The 26,300-nt window shown below is 49.6% G+C and overlaps 2 protein-coding genes and 1 long non-coding RNA gene across 4 annotated transcripts in view; all 3 read right to left on the bottom strand.

Annotated features, from left to right (window-relative positions):
• Nucleotides 1-1,166: 1,166 nt before the first annotated feature.
• MRPS23 (mitochondrial ribosomal protein S23) lies at nucleotides 1,167-9,283 on the bottom strand. Of its 2 annotated transcripts, none has more exons than XM_084751052.1 (5): nucleotides 9,130-9,283; nucleotides 8,277-8,447; nucleotides 2,900-2,977; nucleotides 2,397-2,523; nucleotides 1,167-1,988 (listed from the first exon to the last, which is right to left on the bottom strand). In XM_084751052.1, the coding sequence occupies exons 1-5, from the start codon at nucleotides 9,171-9,173 to the stop codon at nucleotides 1,875-1,877; spliced, it is 534 nt and encodes a 177-aa protein (XP_084607178.1). In that variant the 5' UTR covers nucleotides 9,174-9,283; the 3' UTR covers nucleotides 1,167-1,874. The 2 variants fall into 2 exon arrangements, with proteins under 2 accessions (XP_084607178.1, XP_084607179.1); XM_084751053.1 differs by having other exon boundaries at nucleotides 9,200-9,224.
• A 3,480-nt stretch (nucleotides 9,284-12,763) lies between these two features.
• Nucleotides 12,764-14,186, bottom strand: LOC311579970. Its single transcript, XR_014773312.1, has 2 exons — nucleotides 14,096-14,186; nucleotides 12,764-12,944 (listed from the first exon to the last, which is right to left on the bottom strand). It is a non-coding gene; the product is annotated as an uncharacterized lncRNA (long non-coding RNA).
• Nucleotides 14,187-20,706: 6,520 nt separating this feature from the next.
• The window catches only part of CUEDC1 (CUE domain containing 1), a 95,370-nt gene continuing 89,776 nt past the window's right edge, over nucleotides 20,707-26,300 (bottom strand). The window contains exons 9-11 of the mRNA XM_084749547.1: nucleotides 26,099-26,157; nucleotides 25,101-25,171; nucleotides 20,707-22,278 (exon numbers count right to left, since the gene is read on the bottom strand). Coding sequence (XP_084605673.1) covers nucleotides 25,104-25,171; nucleotides 26,099-26,157 — 127 coding nt within the window. The 3' untranslated portion in view covers nucleotides 20,707-22,278; nucleotides 25,101-25,103. The remainder of the gene's footprint in view (nucleotides 22,279-25,100; nucleotides 25,172-26,098; nucleotides 26,158-26,300) is intronic.

The following is a 26,300-nucleotide window of genomic DNA, read 5'->3' as shown; positions in this document are numbered from 1 at the left end:
CTAGGCTGGCTGGCTAGCCAAACACCAGAGGCCCACCAACCTGTTTCCTGACATTAGGATTGCATGTGTGGGCTGGCCCCTACTTTTCACTGGGATTCTGGGGATCATGGGAGCAGGAGAGCTGACTCTGCCCCTCACCAGCTGTAGCACTGAGAACTGGCCCCGCACCTCACCTGGGCAGCAAAGTAGAGCTGACCCTGATGGTGGTGGTTGCAAATAAGTCAGCCCTGAGGGCATGAGTTTGGGAGAGATGACCCTGGTGATAGAGGAAGCTGTAATGTGTCACAGTGTCCCACATTATACCCTTAGCCCACATTTCTTGGCTTACAAATGTTCATTGCAATGAGTTATTGGTCTTGGCTAGAGGCATCTGGCTTCTGCTACACTATCAATGTTGGCTCTCCATCAAGACTCCTCTCAGGTATCCTGTTGTTGCCCTGTGTCATAGAGACCCTGCAGCTTCAGATCTGCAGGACTGGCTCCTTCACATGCTCCGGCAGTTCATAGATGGGGTAGACACTGGGGTGGGCCAACTCAAAGCTGTGGATCTAGGCCTGAGTGGTAGCCAAGCTGGTCAGCCCACCAGCTATCCCACACCCACACCACCAGGGTTAGCTCTCAAGCACTGCCCTGGCCAGCTCACCCAATCCAGGTAGCCAGCAAGGGGTGGGGCCAGTTCTCCAGCTCTTATGCCCTTGTGGCCAGCCCACCCATACCACCAGAGTTAGCTCTACCATGCTGCCCAGTCAAGGCAGAGCCTATTCTTCAGAGTGCTGCAGCTAGTGAGGGACAGGGCCAGCTCTCCCACTCTCATATCCTTGGGGCCGCCTCACTTGCAATCCCAGGGCCAGCTCTCTCCAAAGTCTAGGCAGATATCTGGGACCCAATTGGTATCTAATGTCTCTGAATGAAAGATTTGCTTCTCCATCTGAAAGTGAGATCCCTCAACTGTGAGGAACCATAAATCAGTAGCAATGCTGGAAGCTTCGGGCAGCACAGCAGAGAGATGCTTCAGTGGGAGGACTCAATCACCTTCACCTGTCACTCACATGCCAGGAGGTGGAGAGGCTGTGGACTCTGTTCTTCAGTCCAAAACAAAGGAACGTCTGAAGCTGCTTTTGACTGCTGGATGAAAACTACCACCCATGAATACAAGAGCTACATCATAAAAGGATATCTCATTTATTTAGAAAAGTGCAATATAACAACGCAGTACCAGGGAGGCAAGATGTTTGTAGAGAAGACCATCTGAATCAGTTGCCCCCACCACCCATCGTCTTGGAAACCCAGTGACTAATAAGCACATCAGTTTTTAGCTAGGGGTGACCACATATTCATTCTCCAACCATTTTCTAAGCAGCCTCTGAGCTGTAAGCCATGCTAGTCATCTCCAACACACCTAACCCAGGACACTCAAGTGATAGATTTGGTCTTCACCCACAGCAGACAGGTCCTGGGTCTTCCTGCAGCAGTAGCTGCTGGGCCTCTGCTGGGCTTTTCCAGCTGCAGCCGGTAGCTCTACAGCAGACGACGGAAACACTTGGCCGAGGGACCATACCGCATGGGCAAGTGGAATTCTGAGAGATCCGGATGAGAAACACAGGAAGTTCAGATGTGGGTCAGCCCACAGACAGCACGAGGCACCTTTAAAGGCTTCCTAGTGCTATTTGCAGATTCAAAGTAAATTTACTTTGTAAAGCATTGGAGAACCCTTTATTTAACCATGTCTTGAAATAAAAGTTCACAAAACTGTTGCTTTCAAACCACAGTACTGACATTTATAACAACCCAGAAACAGGAACTAAGAGAAGACAGAGGTGCCTGAGGGATAGAGACCATCAGAGTCCAACAGCTTAGTCCAGCCACCGTGGGCCTCAGGGAGGGGAGAGGGCCGTCTTTGGCTGCTGCTGCGCCTGTGCATGCTGCTCCTGGGCATCTTCCTCCTGAGGCTGGGTTCCTTCTGATGAAGCTTGGGGTCTCACATTGACCTGTTAGGGTTTGCAGGGAATGTAACTCCATTCATCTTGCTCACAAGACCAGAAACAGGCATGTCTCTCACATGTTGTCAGTGTACATGGCTGGCTGCAGCCGTGTGCTCAGACACACTCTGCACTGGGAAGCATTTAGCACTGACATCTTAAGTCAAATTCTCTTATGACATACAGCAAATGCACATAATATCCAAAGAACCACACTCTCAAGGGCACAACAGCAACTCCCTTGCTCCAAGCAGTGGCCACAGAAGCCCGGTTCATTCAATACAACAGTATTTGACCTGGATCTGTGTGTGTGTGTGTGTGTGTGTGTGTGTGTGTGTGTGTGTTGTGTGGGCACACATGCTATGCTGAGCTACACCCCCGGCCCAACAATAGCGGCTTTGACAATTAGGTACTCACCGTCCTTGCTTCTCTTACTCGTCTTAAAATGACACCTTCTGCCAACAAAGCCTTCCCAGTTTCCACAAACAACTTCTCTTCATCTGTTTCTCCGAGGTTCTGCAGCTCCATGTATTTCTCCACAAACCTGGAATTCCAAGCAGCCAGTCCTAAGCCTATGTTGGGGCTGTAGAGACATCTGCCACACAGTACCAAGCAGGTCCCAAAGAGAACTGCCTAGAGGACACCCCTCCTGAAGGAGCACCCTTTCTGAAGGAGCACCCCTCCTGAAGGAGCACCCTTTCTGAAGGAGCACCCCTCCTGAAGGAGTATCCCCCCGAAGGAGCACCCCTCCTGAAGGAGCATCCTTCCTGAAGGAGCACCCCTCCTGAAGAAGCATCCTTCCTGAAGGAGCACCCCTCCTGAAGGAGCATCCTTCCTGAAGGAGAGCTCCACACAACTCCTCCGAGTGACAGCTGAACCCTCAGGGGGAGCTTGATTATTAAGGCCTGGGAAATGCTTACCGCTGACAGGTAGACTTGAAGTTTGGGTTGAACAGATCAAAAGCTTTGTGACCAGATCCATAGGCTGAAAAGAATTTCCTAGAAAATACAGAAATTATATGAATCTCCAATCATAGGCTATGGAGACTGGGGCAGATGCCAGACAGAAGAAGTGCCAGGCCCTGAGGCATTACAGAGCCTAAGCCAAAGGACAATGCTTACATCGAGAGCGACAAAGGAACCTCGGTGAGAATCAACACTCCCCCCCACCTCCCTATATCCCCCCTCGGAGAGCAGCAAGCATATTCCTGTGTCACCACACGCAGAGATACCCTACCAACAGGTAACTCTAGATCCATCATTCCACGCAGTGAGTTTTCTTCAAGTCCCCAGATGCACTCTTTAACTCAAAGGATTACCCATTTCCCTTTCTTTTAAATTGAAGAAGAGTCTGGGTATCAAAAACATTAATCCTCATTGGGCCTTTGAGGTGGCTCAGTACGTAAAGGCACACTTGCCACCAAACCTACAACCTGGATTTGATCCTAGAACCCACAGGGTGAGAGGATTCCTATTAAGCTGTCCTCTGACTTCTACATGTATGTTGTAACATGTACTCATACATGAGTAGGCATGCACATTCCCCACTTTAATAAACTACAATAAAAAAAATTAACAACCCAGCCAGGCAGTAATGGTGCACATCTTTAATCCCAGCACTTGTGAGGCAGAGGCAGGCAGATCTCTGTGAGTTCGAGGCCAGCCTGGTCTACAGAGTGAGTTCTAGGACAGCGACACCTTGTCTCAAAAAAACAAAAAACAAAAAACAAAAAAAGGGCTGGAGAGATGGCTTAGAGGTTAAGAGCACTGTCTGTTCTTCCAAAGATCCTGAGTTCAATTCCCAGCAACCACATGGTGGCTCACAACCATCCTATAAAGATATCTGGGCCCTCTTCTGGTGTACAGGCACACATGCAGACAGAATACTTACTGTACAAATAATAAATAAATCTTTAAAAAAAAACAAAAACAAGTTGGGTATTTAGACCAGTGGTAGAGTGCTTGCCTAGCAAGCACAAGGCCCTGAGTTTGGTCCTCAGCTCTGGAAGAAAAAAAAGAAGAAAGAAAGAAAAAAAACAAAACCAAAAAATTAACAACCCTTAATGTACCAGTGACATTTAGTACAGCCATACAACCAGTGACAGTACAATCACTGACACAACCATGCAGCTGTTGTGACAACTACAATGACAGTGCAGTACAATCAGTCACACAACTGTCACCTCATCAGTTCCAAAACAGTTTGAAAGTACTGCTATTTACTTTAGTGTGTAGGTATGTGCATGTCACACCACATGAGGGGAGGGCAGAGGACAACTCTAGGGAGCTGTGGATTGTGGGGCTTGAACTCGGGTCATCAGGCTTGGCACTGAGCCACCTTGCTGGCCCTCCAGAACATTCTGACCATCCCCCACAGAACCCAGTACTGTTAAACACTCACACCCCTCAGTCTGCAGCTTGTGGTTTTTAGAGATTATCTCAAATCAGTGCAGAGACTGTTTCTAGTCCTTTGCCATCCAGACTGTTGCAGAAACACCTGTGCTTCCTGGTGTACTATACAAGTAAGTCCATGGAATAAATCCACAAAAATGATTAGGTGTCTTTTTTGTCTGAAAGCAAACTGGGTCCCTTCTCTGTAACTCTTCACATTCTCTGCCCATTTTCCTTGTAGTCGCGGCTTTGACCGAAAACTTCCTATGTGGAACCCCAGGGCATAAAGGTAGATGTGGGAGCCTGGGGAGCGCATCAGGCCACACGTACAGCCCTGGTGCCCTCAGGGAAAGACAGAAGGCATGCCTCTTCTCTGCTCTCTTCCAATGAGGACAGAGCAACAGGACAGCACTCTCAGAGGTGGGAAGATATCTCCATGTTCAAAGCCAGCTTGGTCTACACAGCAAGTGCCACCCAGGAGTCATAGTGAGTCTCAAAACAAAACCAGCAGTAAGGTCGCGGTGGCTCACTGGCCGAGCGCTTGCCAGGTATGTATGAGATCCTGAGCTCAGCTCCCAGCAGAGCAGAGCACAAAGCGGGGATGTAGGAGTGAGCAAGCACAGGCATCAAAGCCAGAATGTTTGGAAATGTTTGGAAAGTCTCAGAGAGCAAGAACACACTTGTTCTGCCACCAAGTGCTATGGCGAAGAGTATGGGAGCCCATGGCTGTAATCCCAGCACAATGGAGGCCGAAGTAAGAAGCCGCACAAAACCGAGATCGCCTTGGCCTCCACTGCAGTAACCCTGTCTCAAAAAAAAACAAAAACAAAAACAGAACATCAAAAAACCAGTTCAATCTTGACCTCTCCAGACTCCCTTTTCAGTATCTTCACGGCTAGCCTAGTGGTTTTATCCAGTCATTAAGCCATTTACATTACCTCAACGGAGGGTTATGACCACCTTACAGGCCATGAACTGGCCTAGACACTGATCTTATGGCAATAAGAAGGGCAGCACACGGTCCACAGTAGGTCTGCTGTTTGTTTGCTTGTTTCGAGTGGGGTATCAGAAAGATAAAACTAGAGACTGAAGAACCCAAGGCCTCACGCATGCTACGTAAGCGCTCTACCACTGAGATACAGCCTTTGTTTATATAAAACCGAGTTTCTCTAAGTAGCCCAGGCTGACCTCAAACTCTCACTCCACCTGCCTCACCTGCCAGGTGCTGGGACGACATGTGTGAGCCATCACGCCCACCTAGAGCGTGACATCTGAATTTGTCTTTACTATTTTAAAGAAAAAGAAGTTTTAAAGACATCAGAAGCCCATTTCCCAGCATTGTTTAGTTTAGAAGGAGTGGAAAGCAAATTAAAGGTTTTTACTTGTTTCAACAACACCTGTTTAGCCCTTTGAAAGTAATTGAAAAAAAAGGCAGGCCTGGAACCAGCAAGATGGCTCAGTGAATAAAAAGTGCTTTCCCCCAAGCCTGATAACATGAGTTCAAATCTTAGAACTCCCATGGTAAAAAGAAAAAAAAAAACAACAAGAACAACTCCCACAAATTGTTCTCTGATCCCACATACATGTCCACAAACATGTGCACAAGTGCACACATATAGACACACACAAAAAAATACATATAGTAAATTATAAAACATAGCAGCAGCAGCAACAACAACAAAACCTAGGCGCAGTATCCCACACTTGGAATCCCAGACGGCAGGAGGTAAAGGCAGAAGGGCTAGAAGTTCAAGAACATCCGGGTTAAAAATAAAAATGTAGGTGGCTGGAGAAATGTCTCAGCAGTTAAGAGCTCTGGCTGTTCTTCCAGAGGACCTGGGTTCAGTTCCCAACAACCACATGGCAGCTCACAACTGTCTGTAACTCCAGTTGCAGGGGATCTGGCACCTTCACACAAACATACATACAGGCAAAACACCAATAGACAGACAGACAGACAGACAGACAGACAGACAGACAGATATAACTGAATTTACTGAAAAAGATCTTCCCACTCTAAGAATAAAGGCAATTAGGCCAGCAAAAAGAAAAACTGGTCATATGCCTCAGTGCCTGACACATATAGAACGATGTTTGACAGAAGGCACAGCAGAGAACTTATAAAATGAAATCAACAACTTCTATAGGCTAAGAAAAACATTATGGGGCTGGAAAGACGGCTCAGCAGTTAAGAGCACGTACTGCTCTTGCAGAGGACCTGAACACCTGCAGGTCCCAGCACCCAGGGCAGCAGCGTCACAACTGCCTCTAACTCCAGCTCCAGAGTGTCTGACAGCCTCTTCTGGCCTCCTCCAGTAGTGAACACACATGGTACACACATAAATGTGCGGGCAAAACTCTCATACACATAAAAATTTAAAAACTGCAAGGCCTCTGGCCTCTAGAGGGCGCCTGCACTCACATGCACGCACCAACAAAAACACAAGTTATTAAAAATAATTCTTAAAAATAACAAAATCTTTTAAGTAGCATCTTCCTTCACCTTTGCAACTCTGATATACTAGTATTTTGTCTTTTGTTTTGTTTTGGTTTTTGTTTTGTTTTTCGAGACAGGGTTTCTCTGTGTAGCCTTGGCTGTCCTGGACTCACTTTGTACACCAGGCTAGCCTGGAACTCACAGCAATTTGCCTGCCTCTGCCTCCCGAGTGCTGGGATTAAAGGAGTGCGCCACCACCACCCGGCTGTATTTTGCCTTATGATGATTACAAGGATGACTTTTTTCAAAGTGACACAGCTAAGTTCCAGAAGCTGCCTTCAAACCACTACCTCAAAAGAGGATGACTTTTTTCAAAGTGACACAGCTAAGTTCCAGAAGCTGCCTTCAAACCACTACCTCAAAAGAGGGTGGTGGGCAACCTGTTCTTTCATCCCTATGCTATCCTTTTGTTTCTGAGTTTTCTACAATAAATGTGTATTAATACGCCAGGCCATGGGCTGGAGAGATGGCTCAGAGGTTAAGAGCACCGCCTGCTCTTCCAAAGGTCCTGAGTTCAATTCCCAGCAACCACATGGTGGCTCACAAACATCTATAATAAGATTTGGTGCCCTCTTCTGTCATGCAAGTGTACATGCAGGCAGAACACTGTATACATAATAAATACACCAGGCCAGAGGCAGAGGCAGAGGCAGAAAGGTCAAGACCCTGTCTCAAGAGGAAAAAAGGAAGAAAGAGATGCTAAAGAAATAAAGTATACAAGCGCTTTCCTTCAGATTTCTAGTCACAATTATTTTTAAGTGCTCTGAATTTTTGTTTTGTTTTGTTTTGTTTTTCAAGACAGGGTCCCTCTATGTAGCCTTGACTGTTCTGGACTCGCTTTGTTACCAGGCTGACCTCGAACTCACAGAGATCCACCTGCCTCTGCCTCCCCAGTGCTGGGATTATAGTGTGTGCAGCCACGTCTGGCTAAGTGCTCTGAATTTCTAAGCATCCTTCCCAGAGTGGCTTCAAATCTACAGACCATAGTGGATTTCAAAAGTCGAATCTGATAGCCAGATGTGATTTCCCAGATCTGCCACCCTCACGGTAGCCACAGGCAGTTAACCTCCTTAAATCTGGTAGTTCTCTTTTATAAAACAGGCAATGATACCAGTCTATGAGCTGATGTTCAAGGGCTTACTTACCATAGTAGCCCACACAGCACAGACCACCAGTAAACAAACAACTTTAGCTGCAATGTTCTGTCACTTTGGGGCTCCGGATTCCACTTGTTAGATCTTCCATTTCCACTCACCATAGGGGAGGAATGAAATGCCATTGTTTTACTGGCTATCCAAGACTAACTCCATAGAGCAAGGCCCCGCCTAGGCTTGTTAGCAGACTTCTACACAAACGTTCCTTTCTGAAGGTCTGTTGCATCCTGCTCACTACAGAAGATAAGACACTTACGCTCGAATCTGATCCTCATGGTAAAAGATGTCTTGGATCGAAGCTTTGGCTTTGCCATATCGCAAACGGTGCCTTTGGAAGACAGGTTCTCTCAGAGGTGGGAAGGCCTTATATATGTCAAACCACAGTGGTTTCTCCTTCAACACACCGGCACGCATCAGATCCCGCGTCCTGAGAGAGGGAACAGAGCCAAGGTCAGTCGGTTACAACTGCCTGCCAAAGTCCCTGAATCAACTTAACGCAGTCAAGAGCAGCGTGGTACAGGTGAGCTGAGAAGGACCTCCTACCTCGACGAGGCATGGCCAATTCCTACAGCAACCTAGCAAGACCCAAGTGTTAAGTCCTGTTGGTTTGGCTTCCTGTAGCCTAGGCTAGCCTTAAATTCAGTATGTAAATGACCTTGAGTTTAGTAGCACCCTGCACTTCTCCCAGTGCTGGGATTACAGCGTGTCCACTCGGACTTTTTGTTTTGACAAAAGTCTGCTTATTGACTAGCCTGGACGACTTTACGTTGCCAGGCTGGCATGCGGAGATTAGGCGCGTGAGCCACACTATCTTCTTGCACGTGTCCCACGCCCGCCCACCCATCGTTCCATAGTGGAAACACAAAGACTGTCCAGCCAGGCCCTTCAGCTTCTTTTTTATTCTAGAAGTCTCCCCCGAAGTGGGGTGGTGGACACATCTAACAGATCAGAAATCCAAAGGGACGTAGACAAACACACCGATTCCGAGCCAGGAAGAAGCACTTAGGGCCTCACCCGGCTCGAACAAACAAAACAGCGTCCCCTGAGGCCACGCCAGGAGGGTCGTGACCCGCTGAGAACCCTGCCCACGCCCAATTCGGAGCACGCACCGGGAGAACACGCTCCCCACCGTTTCCAGCCGGCTCCCCGCCATAGCCACCTAGGACAGAAAGCCGCTACCTGCTACCGGAAGCGGAAGCGGCAGCAAGCAAGCGAAGGGAGAACAAGTCGCTGGCCGAGCCGAGGATTACAGTCCCGCCTGAAAGCAGTCTGGAAGGCGGAGCCAGACAGAAGCAAACGATAGGCTAAGCCGTAGCGCCCCGTCCGTGTAGGATGCTCAGACAGGAGCAATCGGTACCCGAGCTGAAAAGGCGGGAGTGCGCCAAAGGCACGCGGGACTAGTAAACGACCAGTCCACGGGAAAGATTGAGTGTGTCGCTTGGTTTTTCTTTTGACTTTAGGAAGCTTCCTCCTTTTCGGCAGGTCTGGCAGTGTGCAGGGAATGCAGTGTGGGGCTTGCGGGAATGAGGCACATCTTACAGTCTGGAGCAGCCAGCCAGTGTGACATTTGAGGCCACCAAGTCCAGGCTCGAGTGAGTCTATTCTTGGCCACTCATGATACGCAGAAGGAAACTGAAACCCAAAGAGGGCGAAGTAACTTTCCCAGGTGACAGGAGCCTCCTGGCCTCCTTCCTCCGCCTTGCACCTTAAGGGGGACTCGCTGGAGCGAGCAGTCCGCTTTCACATTTCAGTGGAAAGCTGCCTGCAAGGAGCCAGTCCTCCGCTGGAGGCGTCGCTCAGCCGCCTGCTAGAGCTGGAGTTTAAAAAGTGAAAGCTGTCTCGAAAAACCAAAAAAAAAATAAATAAATAAATAAAAATAAAAATAAAAAGTGAAAGCCTTCGCAACTAACAGCCGGAGGAGGAGGAGGAGGAGAACGAAGCTAAAAATCCGGGAGAAAGTAGTCTCTCGTTGTTCAACTGTTCGAAGTGTGGGTTTGGAGGAATGGATGCCTTAGGCATTTCATCAGGGTATTTGTGCAAAGCTCATCATTGTTGATTGTAGTTGAAGATCTAAAACAGAAAATCCACCGGGCTGGAGAGCTCAACAGTTAAGAACACTAACTGCTCTTCCAGAGGACCCAGGTTCGAGTTCCAATACCCATGGAGTGCCTCATAACCACATGTAACTCCAGTCCTGGGGCATTCGATGCCCTCCTCTGACCTCTGCAGGCACTAGACATGTACACGGTACACAGACATGTAAGCAAAATATCAATACACTTATGTATGCTCAATTTTCTTAACCAATATATTTTATTAACAACTTATTGACCGAGCATATGTCACTTATAACCCGGCTAACCAAAACAATAGGAAATGAGGATTAATGGACACAATAACAAAACTGTAAGGATATCAGTTCTGAGGAACGATTCTCCTGGCACAATCAACAGGATTTCTTCTGCTGGAACCTAGAGTAACCAGAACCCAGAACCTCAGCAGGAGCCCGAGCCCTGAAGCCTTCCCTCCAGCGGTTCTCTCTAGGAGCATCTAGAAGTGCAGAGATGAACAGCCGAAACTATCCCAAGTCTCCAAAAAGCCCCGCCTCCAGTTCTGGGCTCATTTATATATTTCCTCCCAGAGTCTGTTCATGGGATCTTTTCAGCTGGCAACAACCAAGCTCCTGCCGTAGGTGGTTGGTCTTCTAGTGAATTAACCTCACCTGTTCTCTCACAAGACCATTCCAATCCTGTACTTGGGAGCCTAAAAAGCTGGTTTATCTATCCTTCACACTTAAAATTTATCAAATGGCGGGGTGGTGGTGGCTCTCCAGGACTCGCCTTCTAGGCCAGGCTGGCCTTGAACTCACAGGGATCCGTATGCCTCTGGTCCCAGAGTGCTGGGAATAAAGTCGTGAGCCACATGTTGGAGCTTGGTAGTTCATGCCTTTAATAACTGAGCACTGAGGGAGGCAGAGGCAGGTGGATCTCTGAGTTCTGGGCCAACCTGATGTACGGATTGAGTTCCAGGACTGCTGTCTCAAAAAAACAAAACAACAAAAATATTTCACCACATGAAAAGTGGCACAGGACATGGTGGCCCATGCCTTTAATCCCAGCACTTAAGAGGCAAGCAGATATCTGAGTTCAAGGCCATCCTGACCTATATAGTGAGTTCCAGGAATGCCAAGGCTATGTAGAGGGAGACCCTGTCTCAAAACAAACTACAAAAAATGGCTGGAAATTTAGGGTTAATGCATTCTATGAAACTTAGACTAATGTCCCTGGCTTGTGGTTAAAGAGTGAAAAAGGAACACATCCATCTACGGGTGTCAGTGTTTGTATAAGGATAAAATCTGGACATGGGACATGAATCTCAGTTCATAAAATTGCAATGGTGAGTTCAGAGTCAGCCTCTCTCTCTCTCTCTCTCTCTCCTAGTCTCAGAGTTTGCCTTATGTATTCTTATGTAAACTTTTTGACCCAGTGAATGTTTTGAATAGCACACTAGGTCTCCAAGGAGCCTGTTATCTTTCTTTGTCCTTAGGAAACAGCATGCAAATCCCGTCAAAACCCTCCCACTCTAAGGGAGGCCCAGAAGGGAAGGTGGCAAATGTTTTCAGAGCATTTGCCTCTTGTGTTATCTCACAGACAACTCTGCCTATTATCATCCTCATTATGGGTGAGAAAGCAAAGCAGCAGGAACTTAAGCACCTCCATCTGATATGCAACTGAGGGAGCCAGGGTCTGGCCCAACCTGGGCACTTCCCTGTGTCCAATGGTGCTACCTTAACTAACCTACTGCTGGAGACTGGGAAGCTGAAAGGCTTTAACAAAACTGGCCTTGTAAGCAGGATATGCAGTGACCTGAGGCCTGGCCTGAGAGGTGGGCATCACTGCTGCCTCAGCTGGAACAGGGCCTGGGTTAAGTGCAAACCTTGCTCTTTCAGAGGACCTTTTCGGTTTCCAGTGTCACAAAAGCCCGTAACTCCAATTCTAGGGAGATCTGATGCCTCTGGGCTTGGTGGGCACCAGGAAAACACAGACACACACACACACACACACACACACACACACACACGCACACACACGCACACACACACGCACACACACACATGGAAGAGAGAGAGAGGGAGAGGGAGGCGCAACCTGTTTTGGTCTTTTGGTTGGTTGGTTGGTTTTGGTTTTTTGAGACAGGGTTTCTCTGTGTAGCCTTGGCTGTCCTGGACTCGCTTTGTAGACCAGGCTGGCCTTGAACTCACAGCGATCTACCTGTCCCTGCCTCCTGAGTGCTGGGATCAAAGGCGTGTGCCACCATGCCCTGCACTGAGATACACACCTTTAATCCTAGCACTCGGGAGGCAGAGGCAGGTGGATCCTGAGCCAGGAATATACAGAGAAACCCTGTCTTGAAAAAAACAGATAATAATAATAATAACTTGTTAAAAAAAAAAAAAAGAACAGATGCCTGTCCGCAAGTCCACCACTTATAAACCAGGACATTATACAAGATGTGTAACCTAAAAAGAAAAAAGGCTAACTGTGAAGACTCCAGGGCTCTAGTCCCTGACATGTAGGGGAGCCAGCTCTAGGGAGTAAACATGCTCCTAGCTAAATATAACCTTCCCTCAACAATCCTCAACAACTTTCTAATTCTGTCTGTGCAGAGCTGCCTGCTGGCCTCATCTACCACACTTCCCTTCTCCCTACAAGGCCTGCCCCTGTAAGCTAGCACGGTCTATGATGCAAACGAATCGAAAAGGTTTATTCCAAGTTCACGGAGGAGAGCCAGAGACATAAATTCTCAATTCAGAAGAAATTGCAAAGTGTGTTGGGGGAGGGCGGGGGCGGGGTTCTCTGTAAGTTATCTTGGAGTTGTCCGTCTTGAGCCTTCAGAATTTTCCTTCCCATTGTCATGTTTACTCCTGCAACAGAAAAAACGGAATATTGGTGGGCAGAGAGGAGCACTGAGGGATGTGGGGACACAGCTGATCAGAAGCCCGCACCACAATGTGTGTTCACTCCTAACACAGGATGAAGTTGTCGGCCGCTGGGAACAGAAAGAACAGATAACTGAGGCCTCTGCCTTCTAGTTTAGGCTGAAAGGCGTGGGTTAGGGTACATAGTGCTTGCCAGTAACTGTCCCATGAAGGGTATAGTGTGTGACAGCCGTCTGGGAGTACAGCTTTTGATGGCAACCCCCAGATTGCCTTACTACGAGAGATGAATCCAGGATCTCGAGTGTAAGTACTCCATGGGGAGTCATACCCACCCCAGCCCTCCTCTCATTTTTTTATTTTGACAAGATCTCATTATGTTGCCCAGGCTGGCCTCGAACTTGTGATCCTTCTACCTCAGCCTCCAGAGTAGCTGGGGTTACAGGCCTGCACCAGATCTGGAATCCTTTTGTTTTCTCCCCCTTGATAAGTGATCCATTCTTTCCACTAGCACTTAATTAAGCACAGGCTCTCCCCCTGGCTCTACAAGGGCAGTTTGTGTTGGAATGAACAGTCTCGTCAACCCCTTGCTTGTTTTTTGTTGTTTGTTTGTCTAAAGACAGGGTGGCACACGCCTTTAGTCCCAGCGCTCGGGAGGCAGAGGCAGGCGGACCACTGTGAGTTCGAGGCCAGCCTGGTCTACAAAGTGAGTCCAGGACAGTCTAGGCTACACAGAGAAACCTTGTCTTGAAAAAAAAGAAAGAAAGGAAGGAAGGAAGGAAGAAGACAGGGTCTCCCTAAGTAACCTGGCTGGACCGGAACTACAGAAATCTACCAGCAGCTGCCTTCCAAGTGCTGGCATGAGAGGCTGTGCCACCACGCCACCCGTAGAGGTGGGTTATTGGGATGGGCTGTCGGCTCGGTTGGTGGAGTGCTCCACTCATTCCCACGAAGCACAGCATCAAGAACAGGCCATGGTGATGCACACACATCATCCCAGGTCTCCAGAGGCAGAAGAAGCAAGAGGATGGGAAATTGAAGGTCATCCTCAGCGACAAAGCAACCTAAGTCCCTGTCTTGGGACCAGGAGGGGACAGTCTCACTGCTCAGCCCTATGTAAAGAGTGGCTTTAAACTCACTCTGTAGCCCAGGCTGGCCTCAAACTATCTGCAGCTCTCTGGCTTCGTCTCCTCTGTAGGCGCACACCATCACGTCGGTGGGGGCTGGGTATGTCTGTAGTGTGGCTCCTTACCTTGTAGGTGTCTGCCATCCCCTTCGTCTCCACATGGTCTTCTCTCTGCAAGCAAGGGTATGTGTGTTTAATCTCGTATGAGGATGCCGGTCCTGTTGAACTAAGGTCCGCCCACGTGTGCTCATTTCAACTCAGTTGCTGCTTTTTTTTTTTTCCCCCTCCAAGACCGATCTCTCTGTGTAGCCTTTAGTTGTCCTGGACTCACTTTGTAAACCAGGCTGGCCTCAAACTCATAGCAATCCTCCTGCCTCTGCCTCCCGAGGCTTGGATTACAGGCATGTGCCACCACGCCCGGCACTCAGTTGCTGCTTTAAAGACTATCTCCATACGGGGTCACATTCTCGTGGACTTAGAGTTAGAACCTCAATATATAAAATGAGGGGGAGGGAGGAAGTTCAGCCCACAGCATTGGCTAGAAGAGCCGAACAGTTTTGCCATTTGCCAGCTGATCCATAGCCGCCGTCTGCCACTCTTCACCTTGTCCTACTGCACCCACCAGCCCTTTGCTCTCTGCTTTCAGCTACATCCTAGTTGATTCTGAGCTTGGAGGCATTGGCAGGGAGTAGAAGGAAGGGGAGTGGAGCTGGGCTTCGGCCCATCTCCTACTCTCTCTCCCCACACACATAAATACAGTCACACAGCCTACCCTCAGCTGCTCTGCACAGCTGTCCCTCAGACCAGGGCCAGCTCATCCAACTGTGCTTTTGTCATTAGCCTTGAGGTCCAGTCTACATACTTACCCTGGGTGGTTTCCGGATATCCTGCCAACATCTTTCTAAATGACACCCTTGCTTAAGTAGTGCACAGAAATTTATCAGACACACACCCAGATCTTAGGATGCCCATACCTACTGCCCCACCACACCCAGCCCTTAGGATGCCCATACCTACAGCCCCCACCACACCCAGCCCTTAGGATGCCCATACCTACAGCCCCACCACACCCAGCCCTTAGGATGCCCATACCTACAGCCCCCACCACACCTAGCCCTTAGGATGCCCATACCTACAGCCCCACCACACCCAGCCACATGGGAATGGTGCTCAAACCTAGTCTCCCCTCCCCCCTCAACTCTGTTTACTTGTCTGAATCTATCTCACTGGGCTTCTTTCAGGGCAGGGTGTCTCTGTCCACAACCAGCCTGGGCCAAGGCCCACCACTGATGCTTAGTGAGTTTTCCAGTGAACAGCATGCATAAATAAAACCAACTTAGGACAAATGACAGAACTGACTGAAAGCCAGTTTGCTGGGCGCGGTGGCATATACATGTAATCTCAGCACTGGAGAGGCGGAGGCAGGAGGCTCTCCAGTTCAGGCTGGTCTGGGCTACACAGTGAGATCCTATGGGGTTTGGGGGAGCCTTGTTGTGAAGGAGTCAGTGTGTTAACACGAGTGTAGTGACCATGGTGGTGATTTCTGAGGACTCCACACTTAGGAGCAGAGTGGCCCTGTTAAATCACATGTAACAACTCACCGTGTGGCGTGCTGTGCAGCTTCCTCCCACCAACAGGCAACTGCCCTGAAGGAGATTCCAGCACGGACAGAGAGTGCTCAACACTGTGCCCGTAACTGCCCTGGAGGTCCGTGTGACTTTGGCTCTTTTCCACAAGCAAGGAAAGAGGAGTGGGCTGAGCCTGAGCGACCTCCTGTTGGAGTTCAGTGCTAGTTAGAATCATTCTGAGCCACTTTGGGGCTCACTGAGGTGGAGACCCCTTCAGGGCAGGTATTTCAGGGTGTGTGACTCTTAGGGGGAAACTCCTAGGGAGTGCGAGACAGGTAGATTCTGTTTAGGTTGGTCTGGAGTTGGGGATTAAACTGCATTTCTTCTTTTTTTTCTTTTTCCTTTTTCTTTCTTTCTTTTTTTTCCCCCCGAGACAGGGTTTCTCTGTGTAGCCTTGGCTGTCCTGGACTCGCTTTGTAGACCAGGCTGGCCTTGAACTCACAGCGATCCGCCTGCCTCTGCCTCCCGAGTGCTGGGATTAAAGGCATGTGCCACCACGCCCGGCTTAAACTGCATTTCTAACAAGCTTCTGGGTTGACGACAGCCAACAGGAGAACCGACTTTCTCAAGTGAACATTGAAAGTTTAAATGGAGCCCAGAGAGATGGCTCAGTGGCTAAGAGTACCAACTGCTCTTCCAGAGGACCCAGGTTCACCTCCCAGCACCCACATGACAGCTCACAACTGTCTGTAACTCCAAGATCTGACACCCTCACAGAGACATACATGCAGGCAAAACACAAATGCACTTAAAATAAGTAAAAATTTTTAAAAAGTTCGAATGGTCTTTCTTGGTACTGCACCCAGGCCACATTTGGAATGACGGAGTCACAGCAAGGCAGGCTCCTGCAGAGTTTAAGCTGAGCTTTACAATTGTTCACGATGAAGTCTCTGGAATGGTCCTTTTGATTTTATTTTATTATTTTTTTTTAACCTTTAATCGGTGATCCTGAGGGCCAGGCAGAACACTTGTTTAGTATATTCAAGGTCCCGAGTCTCATCCTCAGCACTGCCAAACATAATAGTAAGATAAATAAACATAAATTTTTAAATAAAAACAGTAGTGACTCTTTGTTTTCCAGAAATGACACCTGCTGGATGAGGTGGCACAATCCTTTAGTCCCAGCACTTGGAGGGCATAGGCAGGCAGATCTCTGTGAGTTTGAGGCCAGCCTGGTCTACGGAGTGAGTTACAGAACAGCCAGGACTATGTAGTGAGATCCTTTCTCAAATAAAATAAAATGAACAAACAAACAAATCTAAAAGTGATAGCTGTAGGCAGGCCATGGTCCCCGCCGCCCCCCCCCCCAACACAGTAGGGCTTTCTTTGTGGGCCCTGAAGCTTATTATATAGCTTTAGTGATGTATTACATTTACAAACATCTTTGTTTTGCTGGTTTCACCAAATATGGCTATATAAAGAAGCTAGTGTGAGTGGCTTGAAACTAAAGGTGTACTCTTGGCCATCTTTCTGTGGTCCACTTCCACTTCTGCAAAATGACCGCCTGGTGGCAGTAGGTTTACACAGACCCTTGGCATCCTCTAGAAATATCCAGCTTGCTCCTCGCTGGCCCAGATCACTAATCCAACAAATTAATCTACGCTGCGATAATGGGCATAAGGAGTCTGTGCGCTTCTCTCAATAGCAGGCTTGCCGCTTGTTGGATGTGCTAAGATTTATTTTTTTTAACTCAGCTAAAGAATGCTAATTGGGGAGTCCCTGCCGCACTGCTGGGCCAGATACCCCTGGGAGGTGTTTCTGAGCAGGTTGGCCCTTTCTGTTCTTCACAAATTGTATCCAGGTGCGGATCCTGGATCTTATCACCTGTCCTCCTCCTGCCCCCAAGGAGGCAGCTTAGCATTTAGGTATCAACTCTGGGATTCTACTGCTTGCGTTCAAATCCAGGGACAGCATAGCAGAGGCTCAACTTCATCTCTGTACCTGCCCTGTGCCTCTGTATTTTTCATATCATCGTTGCCGGGTTAGGTACAATAAAACACACCAAACACCCCACAAGAGTGACTGGCACACAGTGAACCCCAGTAATTGCTATCATCATCATCATCACCCCACACCTTGCCTGCCTCTTGCTCTTCAGAACAAATTCTCTGACCACTGTCTCCCATTCCCAAGCAGGTACTTTAAGAGAACCAGGGGACAGTCACTGAGACTCCAACATAACACAACCACACCAGTTCTGTGGTCCCCTGTGAATGTCTTACAAGTTGGGCCCAATGCCCCGAGATGCCAACATGACTGAAGGGCCAGGGGCACTGGCAGGCTCTGGTTCCGGACAGCCTGAGTGAATTTTACAGAAATCTTTAAGCATCACTTTGTGCCTTCCAGGATCCTAGAATGTGCAGATGAGCGTGATGTCCCAGGGCTGCCGGCTGTGGTCAGGGGCAGGCTGTATCCACTTCTGGGTAAGATTTTCACACCCCTTTAACCTGGTAATTACTCTCCCAGTCACCCTCGCCCTGTGGTGTAGCTACAATCGCCGTCAGTCTCACTCACACCAATAGACAAAACGGCAACTGGCTCTAAGAAGTTTGCTGGTGTTAGGCTCACCTGAGATTCTGCACTCAGGCTCCCTGGCTAAATTGCAAACCAAGTACAGCAGGGTCTGTGGCAGGCATGCATTCTAAATAAAGTGCAAATCTCACAACTGTGAGTTTTGTTGTTGTTGTTGTCTTTTGGTTTTTGAAGACAAGGTTTCTCTGTGTAATAGTTCTAGCTGTCCTGGACTCACTTGTACACCAGGCTGGCCTTCTTACACTACAACGGTCATATAAGTCACGTGACAAATTAAACCACGTTACATAATTCTGGAGCTTTGGGAGTTGTCTTCTTTGTAGATTTCTCTTTATTGCAATTGCGTGTGTGCATGTGTGAGTGTATGTGTGTGTATGTGTGTGTGTATGCCAAGACATGTATGTATTCGGAGGTCAGAGGAAAACAGGAAGGAGCTGGTTCTTTCCTTCCACAGTAAGATCTGGGCACCAAACTCAGATTGTCAGCCTGTCAGTCCAGTGCTTTTACCTACCGAGCCATCTTGCTGGCCCTGAACGGTGGTTTTCAAACTTGAGTATGGATTAGAGTCATTTTCAGAGCTCCTTACAATGTCTTCCAGTTGTTTTTGTTTGTTTGGCTTTTCGAGACAGGGTTTCTCCGTGTAGCTCTGCCTGTCCTGGAACTCACTCTGTAGACCAGGCTAGCCTAGAACTCATAAAGATCCGCCTGCCTCTACCTCGGAGTGATGACATTAAAGGTGTGCACCACCACCTCCCCGCTGATAGATAGGGATCTTTGTTGTTGTTGTTGTTTTTCAAGACAGGGTTTCTCTGTGTAGTTTTGGCTGTCCTGGACTCACTTTGTAGACCAGACTGGCCTCGAACTCGCAGCCTGCCTCTGCCTCCTGAGTGCTGGGATTAAAAGTGCGCTCCACCACGCCTGGCAGTAGATAGGTATCTTTTAAACATTTCCAACAAGCTCTCAGGGAGTGTGGCTGCTGGTACGTGAGGGAGCTTGGGTCCCTTCTCTAGCCTAACTCAGCTCTAATTCAGTGATCTTGGTGGACTTAAAGTTATGTCATTTCCTTGTCTGTAAAGTGGTCACTGGGCAAGGTCAACCGGGCTCATGAAACGCATGACTGACAGCCTGGAGCCCTGGAACTGACTTGATTACAAATTTGAACCTCCTTGGGCACTTTAAAAACAAACCCCATAGCTGTTGGTTTAATTGGCCTGGAGTACTAAGCTCAGGAATTTTGAAAAAGCATCTGTCTGAGAAGTTAGTAGCCTAACACTACAGCTCCCAAATAAATTCCAGCGTGCAGAGGAACCACAGATTGCTTGGTTACACCCCCACTTTCTGACTCAGGTCTAGAATGGAGCAGTTCTTTAAAAATTTTTTTTAATTTAAAAATTATGTGCATATGTGGGGGGGGGAGCGCACGGGCAAATGGCAGTTGCCTGGTATAGTCACTGAGAACTGAACTTGGTTCCTCTACAGGAGCGGTGTGTGTTCTGAGCCACTCAGCCAGCATTCCAAGCCACAGAACTAGCATTTCTGCGAGCTCACAGGTAGCTCTACAGTCCCCCCTGAGTGCTACAGAGCTCGAGGACACTGATGAGTAACTGGCCTAAGGCTGGAAGAGAATCTTAGTTTGCCTAGCACTGTATGCCAGCTGTTTCAGGGATGTTGCCATAGCTGCCCACCTGCATCTGCTGGCGCCAAGGTAGGACCCTGATGGAGAGGCAGGAGGGACAGTTGTTTGTATCTTAGCTTGAAAGAGGGACAGCCTCGGCGGGATGACCCTGGGCCCAGCACAAGAAAGATGTGCCGTTACAAGCCACAAGAAGGCCTTTGGTTCCACACAAGATAGAATTTTTTAACCTTGAGAATTGCGCATTCTGGAGAGGGCATTTATTTTCTCTTTCAGAAGCCAGCATCCTGTTCCGGCCTGTTTCAGGGTGAAAGGGAGGCCAGCTGAGTTGGGGGCAGAGGAAGCCTAAGATAATTCTAGAAGAAGACTGAAGATCAGTGAGTTCACTTTCAAGTGTGAGATGATCACCTCTGTGATGCACATCTCAGAGCGTCCAATAGGCCCCAACCCAGAAGCTTTCTATTTAAGGCAGGGAGGTGTGGCAAGGCCAAGGTGCTTTCGCAACCTGCTGGCTTCCTCAACCCTGTTTTCTCCCCTATCAGCAAAGCGGTTTTTCCGCTTTTCAAAGAACAAGGAAGGAGCAGCGCTAGACAAAGCCTGCAGGTCCCACAGGCAGCAGGTGTCATACCCGAGGCGGTGTGCGGGGGGTGCCTGGGTCCTTTGGACCCTAGAAACAACCCTGAGGGTTAAGCGGGTCAGAGGGTCAGAGGGTGGGGGCGGGATGGGGGGATTCGAGGCAGGTGGCCCAAGGATTTGGCACATCTCCAGAAGCCAGCTCTCTCCCCTGCAAAGACAAAAGGAGGGAGGGTCCAGCTCACACCGCTGGCCACATCAGAGCACCACGAGAACACCAAGTCTTTATTACCGGAATTCCTATGAAACAGCTCCAAGGGGGGAAAAACCACACACAGGAGGGGAAAAAAATAACAAAGTGACACACACAGACCTAGGGCTTTCCCCTAGGGCGCGTCTAGCCCTGGAGCAGGGAAGGCCCAGACACCGTCTGGAGCTCAGTCTAGCCGCCCAGAGCTCCTGCGTTGGTGGGGAGCTGTCCTTCTCTACTGGGGGGAGGGGGGGGTCACAGGCCTGGCTCCGTGCCAGCGTGGTCTCCCACCCCCACCCCGCACTGTGCATGCTTCCAAACACGGTCACTCTCAGCGTGCAACCGCCCTCCCGAACCCGGGGAAGCTCTACCGACCCGCAGGAGTTGCGCTCCCAATTTCCTCCCGGTCCCTAGCAGCCTCCAGCGTTCAAGCTTGTAATCGCACTCTCAACCAGGCCCCGGGCCTGCCCAGGCTTCCCAGCTCTCTCTCTCAAGGTTAGCGCGTTCCCAGGTCACGGGCCCGGTGGGACACGGGTGCAGCCTCCGTGGTTGGTGCCCGCTCAGAGTTCCTAGAATCTGGGTGTTCTCCCTCAAATCACCTCTGGTTTCTCCACTTGAGGCACCTGGCAAGTTTTTGTTCTAGGTGTTTCCCAGCGCCCTCCCTTGCCCCAGGCTGGCAAGCCTCTGTAACTTGCACTTCAGTCCTGCACTTGTTCAGTTGGGGTCACCCCCACCCTGAAACTCCAGCACCTCCCCCATCTTACGAAACAGCAGGACTGGTCCAGTCCCTGAGGAACTCCACTGTGATGCAATTTAGAACCAGCTTCTAGTCTTCGGGCAGACCCTGCCTGCACAGAAATCCTCCAGCTCCGGGGTCACCCTCCCCCTCCCTGCTGGGTCAAGTGGGGGGGCTGCCGGAAGTGACAGCCAGCCCTTAATAAAAGCAGCCCTGTGAATTGGACCCGACAAGGCTAGAGTGTACTGAGTTCCGTGGAGGTCGGGGCCAGGAGTCAGCAGTCCCGAAGCGCACGCGGGGGGCTGGGGGGGGGGGCAAAGACTGAGGTACAGGAGACCTTTGGGAGAAAAGGTCACAGGGGGTCGCGGGGTGTGGGTAGATCAGACCCACTGTGACAGGCCAGGAGACATGGGAGAGAAACAGGAGAACTCTCTTTGGGCTCAGAGAGCTCCAGATGAGTCATTTTGTCATTCCTAAACTGCAACCTTGGCGCTTCCTGGGGTCTTTTATTCTTTTCTTTCTTTTGAAGGGAGGGTTTTTTTGTTTTTGTTTTTGTTTTTGTTTTTTGCTGGGTTTCTGCTCATTTCCTACAGAGGAGCCAGACTATAAACCGGGGCTGTCTGTGGCTGGCTGCAGTTCCTCCTCCAATCACAAGCAACTGTGAAAGTTCTAAGTCCTGTGGAAAGTGGCAGTGGCTGGGCTGGACTGTGGCTGAAGAAGCCTGGATCTTGGTGTGCGAGCACCGAGCACCGTGTGTCTCGGCTGCAGCTGGAGGGCACTGGTGTAGCTCTCTGGTTGCCTCCACGGGGTCAGAGCATCTCTGGCAAGGTGAAGCTGCTGGCACCTGGGGAGTAGGGAAAATGCATGAAGTTTTCATCAAAGGAGCTCTCTGATTGGTCTTTCCCCACCAGTGGTTCCTGGAGAATACGAGGCACCTCCCGGGCTAGAATTGAGGGGGGGGGGAGGGAGGGCAGACGCCAGGCTGCGTTCATAAGACTTTTGCTCAGAAGACTCATGAACAAAAGCACAGAAGTACAACTAAAGTAGTGTTTGATGGTCAGGTGGTGGCAGTGCACACGCCTTTAATCCTAGTACTCGGGAGCCCGGCATGGTGGCTCACACCTTTACTCCCAGCAGGCAGAAGGCAGAGGCAGGCGGATCTCACTGTCAAGACTGTGATAGGAAAAGCTAGGAGGAAGAAGGAAGGGGGGGAGGAGAGACTGGCTTACAGGGAGCTGACAGGATGCACTACAAAGAACAGAGAGAGTGCAGCAGGGACCCAGCTGACCTAGAAGAGCAGCTACTGAGGAAGAGGAAAATTGGGCCCTTAGAGCAGGAAGGTAGAAGACGGAAGAGAGTCAAGGGCAGAGCGACGGCCAGGCATGGAAGGAGAGGGAGGAGTGACAGGCTCCTGGCGGGGTGGAAGAGGGACCAGGGCTCCTGGGGTCATAGGCAAGTCAGGAAGAGTTTCAACCAAAACCTGGCCATTGCATGCCTACAGCGCACCCATGTATAAAAGGCGCTGGACCCGGCAGGAGACATCCTTGGTTCAGTTCCTTTCTGCAGGCTGCCGGGTTGCAGTAGATAAAGGAGGATACTGGTTTTTACAGTGGGGACCCGGCAGGTGGGGATGCTGGAAGACTCAAAAGTGATGGGCAAGTTCTGAGATGGGATGGCTTTGGGGGGCGGGGGGGCTACTCCTTTTCCCTGGAGACCAGCGGGATGGAAGATGGGGTAGGAGTGGGGGGTATTCCTTAGCTGCCCTTACTTGGGTACCTCAGAAAAGTTGGATGCTGGCGTACAACTCTGTGGGTTAAGAAAGCCTGGAGAACATGGCAGAGAGCCGGAGAGAGAAAGGAAGAGGTGGGACGGGAGGGGAGCGGGTGGTGCCCTCTGTGGCCTGGGCTGTCTCACCTCAACCACTACCCTAAGAGGAGCATCTGTCCCTCCATATTGGAAACAGGGACAGACCCGCCACACCAGAGGTCAAGTACACTGCCCAGCAGATGCTGAAAGCTGGGGGAAGGACAGCGGCCATGCAGGGGAAGCGGGTGGGTGGGCAGGTGGCTTCTCCTCGAGGGGCTGGGGCACCTGGCAAGGGACCGCATGTCTAGGTTCTGCAGGAGAGGCTGGCATTCCCCATGTAAAACCCCCAGAAGCATATACAAGGGAGATAGGAGGAACGGCGGCCCAGCCCTGAGGCTCTGGACAGAAGCAGCCATCCCAGGGGCTATTTCAGTAAGTAGATCTCTGACCATCCAACCCAGACACAGAACTGAACATAGCTCTGCATGTACGTGGCTTCCACAATGTTGCTTTCTTTATTTTATTTTATTTTATTTTTTAAAGATGTATTTATTTTTTATGTATACAGATCTCATTATAGATGGTTGTGAGTCAATATGTGGTTGCTGGGAATTGAACTCATGACCTTTGGATGAACAGTAGGTACCCTTAACCTCTGAGCCATCTCTCCAGCCCCCAATTTTATTTTATTTTATTTTATTTTATTTTATTTTATTTTTTGAGACATGGTTTTTCTGTGTAGCCTTTGCTGTCCTGGACTCGCTTTATAGACCAGGCTGGCCTTGAACTCACAGGGATCCACCTGCCTCTGCCTCTCGAGTGCTGGGATTTCCACAATGTTTCCTTTTTTTTTTTGTTTTGTTTTGGTTTGGTTTGGTTTGGTTTGGGTTTTTTTTTTTTTTTTTTTTTTTTTTTTTTTTTTTTTTGAGACAGGGTTTCCCTGTGTAGCCTTGGCTGTCCTGGACTCACTTTGTAGACCAGACTGGCCTCAAACTCACATGGATCCTCCTGCCTCTACCTCCGGAGTGCTAGGATTAAAGGCGTGCGCCACCACGCCCAGCATGTCCCCAATGTTTCTTACATTATCTTCTTCTTTTTTTTTTTTTCTTTTTTTGGTTTTTCGAGACAGGGTTTCTCTGTGTAGCCTTGACTGTCCTGGACTCACTTTGTAGACCAGGCTGGCCTGGAACTCACAGCGATCCGCCTGCCTCTGCCTCCCGAGTGCTGGGATTAAAGGTGTGCGCCACCACGCCCGGCTCTTACATTATCTCCTTAATATTCACAGTGTGCCCCAGAATTTCTTTTCAGTGGGACTGCAAACTATTCAAAGTTAAAAGCGGATTTAGTTTTTCTGTTGAGGGCATCTGTCAAAGGCAGGTATAATTACTGTTTGTCAAATGAATAAATAACCAGACTGTTAGAAGTGTAAGAGCCAGGTGTGATACAGAAAGTCTGTAATCCCAGCACTTGGGAAAAGAAGACAGAGGGTCTGAAGTTCAAAGCCAGCCTCATCTGTATGACCAGTGCATTCAAGGGTAGTAAGGTTACATAAAACATATGTGTATATGTATATATGTACATATGTATATGTGTATATATGTTATATATAGGCCCTGTCTCAAAAATACATATATTGTATATATATGTGTAAATATGCGTGTGTGTGTGTGTGTGTGTGTGTGTGTGTGTGCGCGCGCGTTGGTTTGCAGGGAAACCATGTGCCCTGCCGCAAGAGAAGGAAGCCAGGATCAGCGCTACTGTGATGTTGCCTCCCAGCACCTCTGGATCCTTGAGAAGACATACAATGGGTGGTGGGCCTTTGCCCAAGCTGCCCCTGGGAGCTGTGGCCCCAAGCCTTACCTCTTACTGTCCTTCCCTTAGGACCTCTTCCACCTTAGGCACCTCCTGCCGCCTTCCCCGGAATTCTTCATCTGCAAGGCAAAGGAAAACTGCCTTATCTTCCACCCTGCAGAGCCACACTCCAGCCCGGGGCGGGGGAGCTGCCTCAACTCTGTCTCTTTGCGGGGATCCTGACGCTCCGGAAGCAGCATACGGGTGTAGTGAGAGCGGCAAGAGGCAACCCAGGTGCTTGCCTGGTGCTGCTACTACTGAGCTCTGAGGCCTTGGACGCGCCTTACCCTTGTTTGGGCCTCGGTTTTTCTATTCTATCAAATAGGATGGGGTGGTGGGCTACCCAGAAGACCTCCAAGGGCTTCTAGTCTTCGTATCTGGTGTCTCCTAGCCCTTTAAGGGCCTGGTGATGAAGCCTCATGCTTAGGTGGCCTAGCAAGGTCTTCTGACCCCTTGTGGCCTTTGGAAGGGACAGGACAGAAAGTTCAAGGCCTTTAGACTGAAACTTTCCTTCTTTTTCTTTACTTTTTCCCCCCTTTCATTCGGTATTTTTGAGACAGGGTTTCTTTGTGTAGCCCTGGCTGTACTGGGACTTGCTCTATAGACCAGGCTGGCCTCGAACACACGGAGATCTAACTGCCTCCATCTGTGCCTCTCAAGTGCTGGGGAAGGCATGTGCTACAACCTCCTAGCTAGACTGAAGCTTTCTAACTTGTGGCTGTCCATCTCTGAGGCCTGCCAATCTGTGCCTCTCATTCCCTAGAGAACATTGCCCAGGAACAGTGTGTGGCACGCAGTGCTCCCCTTCAGGGGACTACAGGAAGGGTGTGGCATTGTGTGCACCACATGGTAAGGGTCCACGATTCTGTGGGCCACCTGCCTGCCAACCCCCCGACATGCCTCCCCCCAGACTTCTGCCCCCATGCTGAACATTAACCCTCAGGACCCCTCTGGGAGGTCACCCATCACAAGCGGACTGGAGTCCAGCGTTCCCCGCCCTGCCTCACCGTAAGCATGGCCCTCCACATCATCCAGGAGGTTGGCTGTCGACGCAGCAGCCCCCAGCCTGCCGGACTGCTTAGGAAAACTATCCCAGAGATGAACGGGTACCGTCACAGCTTCTTCCGTCTGCCCGTGCCCTGTCCTGCCACCCCATCAACCTCAAGAGGCTTCTATCATCCCTCCTGTCCCCAATCTGCCTAACACTGG

Source organism: Acomys minous (genome assembly GCF_964271855.1).
Source record: "Acomys minous genome assembly, chromosome: 12".
Lineage (NCBI taxonomy): Eukaryota > Metazoa > Chordata > Mammalia > Rodentia > Muridae > Acomys > Acomys minous.
This window is presented reverse-complemented; position numbering and strand designations above follow the sequence as displayed.